The 1,417-nt window shown below is 60.8% G+C and overlaps 2 protein-coding genes across 3 annotated transcripts in view; one reads left to right on the top strand and one right to left on the bottom strand.

Moving 5' to 3' along the window:
- NBEA (neurobeachin) overlaps nucleotides 1–1,417 on the top strand; it is a 463,000-nt gene that overhangs the window by 312,819 nt on the left and 148,764 nt on the right. The window lies entirely within an intron of this gene.
- MAB21L1 (mab-21 like 1) lies at nucleotides 102–1,353 on the bottom strand. The gene has a single exon (XM_042839096.1). The coding sequence runs from the start codon at nucleotides 1,211–1,213 to the stop codon at nucleotides 134–136; it is 1,080 nt and encodes a 359-aa protein (XP_042695030.1). The 5' UTR covers nucleotides 1,214–1,353; the 3' UTR covers nucleotides 102–133.

Here is a 1,417-nt window from a genome sequence, read left to right as displayed (position 1 = left end):
TTTTTTTTTTTTTTTTTTTTTTTTTTTAAGAGAACACTGTTTGCAATGTCAATTGGAAATCTCTGACTTTTCGAACGGGAAGCTTAAACTTCGTCAGGACAGAAGCCGGTTCGGGCCCTTTTAGGGCTCCCCTCTAAAGTTTCTCCAAACTTTTCGGGTTGGTCAGTATCTCCCTGGCCAGCCGCCACGTCTGTTTGGCCGCGTTTTCCAGGGCCGAGTGAGGTTTGCCCTGAAAGAGGTCTAAGTTGGGCAAGAAGTAGTGCGGGCACCTCCTGCACTGCAGGCAGGAGATGAGCTGCAGCAAAATCCCGTTGAGCCGATCGCCCAAGCACGACTCGTCCCAGTCCGACTCCCGCGGGTGCTTTTCGCATTCGTACGAAACGAGAGTCTTCATGTGGTAGTTGTTGAGCGGCTGGCCCGGCAGCTCCAGGTGCCGGTCCCGCAGCGTTTTGAGGATGGAAAGGCATTTCTTCCTGCAGCCGCCCATCTGCAGTCTGTTCTCGGCTTCGGCGAACTGCAGCACCCAGGCGTCGCTCTCGGCCGAGCTCTGCTTGCCCGCCAGCGAGTGGCACTCCTTGGAGAGCAGGTTGAAGCCCTCCGCCTTCACCTCGGCCACGCGGTTGGGGCCGGGCCAGGGGATGTGGGGCAGCGGCCAGTGGGCAGCGCTCCGCGGCCAGATCCCCGTGCACTTGAAGGCGGGCGTGATCTGCACCACGTACCTGTCCCTGATCCTCAGCTTCACCTCGCTGGTGTCCGCCACCATCTTTACCACGTCCCTGTAACTGCACTTATCCACGGCTTGGGCCACCAGCGTCTGGAAGCGGGAGCGGATCTTGCGGGCCGAGAGGTAGCCCGAGGCCGTGATGAATTCCACCCAGAGCGACATGCTCCGCTTGCGGCCGTCGCTCAGCTTCAGCACGGCGCAGCCCGGCAGGGAGCCGTCGTCCACGAAGTTGAAGACCCCCATCTGGTTGAGGTAGAGCACCACCTCGAACTCGGTGGGGGAGATGACTTCCAGGCCCTCGTAGCGGTTGTCCATCTCGTTGAGGGAGCTGATGAAGCGCGGCTCCTGCACCTCCACCTCCTTCAGCACGTCCGACACCACCTTGCACACCTCGCGGATCGTCTTGGCGATGGCGGCTTTCCTGGCTTGGCACTTCTCGTTGTAGTACTTGTTCAGGTGGTACACCAGCTTGGCCTGGGCCGCGATCATGTTGGGGCAGAGATCCGGATTGTACACCGGAGTCTCGCAGTAGGCTGTGGGATCCAATGCGGCTGCTAAGGCGGGAGCCAACTTCGGGGAGAATCGGGCTGCCGCCTCCGGAGTGGAACGCGCGGCTCCCGCGGGCGGCGGCTGCTCCTCGGATGCTCTCTTCCTGCTTTTTGGGATCGGCCGCGGCTGAGTGTGCGGGGCGGG

This window comes from Centrocercus urophasianus, unplaced genomic scaffold (genome assembly GCF_019232065.1).
Source record: "Centrocercus urophasianus isolate 14NV4802_14NV808 unplaced genomic scaffold, USGS_Curo_1.0 seq_9, whole genome shotgun sequence".
Lineage (NCBI taxonomy): Eukaryota > Metazoa > Chordata > Aves > Galliformes > Phasianidae > Centrocercus > Centrocercus urophasianus.
This window is presented reverse-complemented; position numbering and strand designations above follow the sequence as displayed.

What these genes read in the sequence shown, in the direction of transcription:
- MAB21L1 (XM_042839096.1), bottom strand. Translation starts at nt 1,213, where the DNA reads ATGATCGCGGCCCAGGCCAAGCTGGTGTACCACCTGAACAAGTACTAC.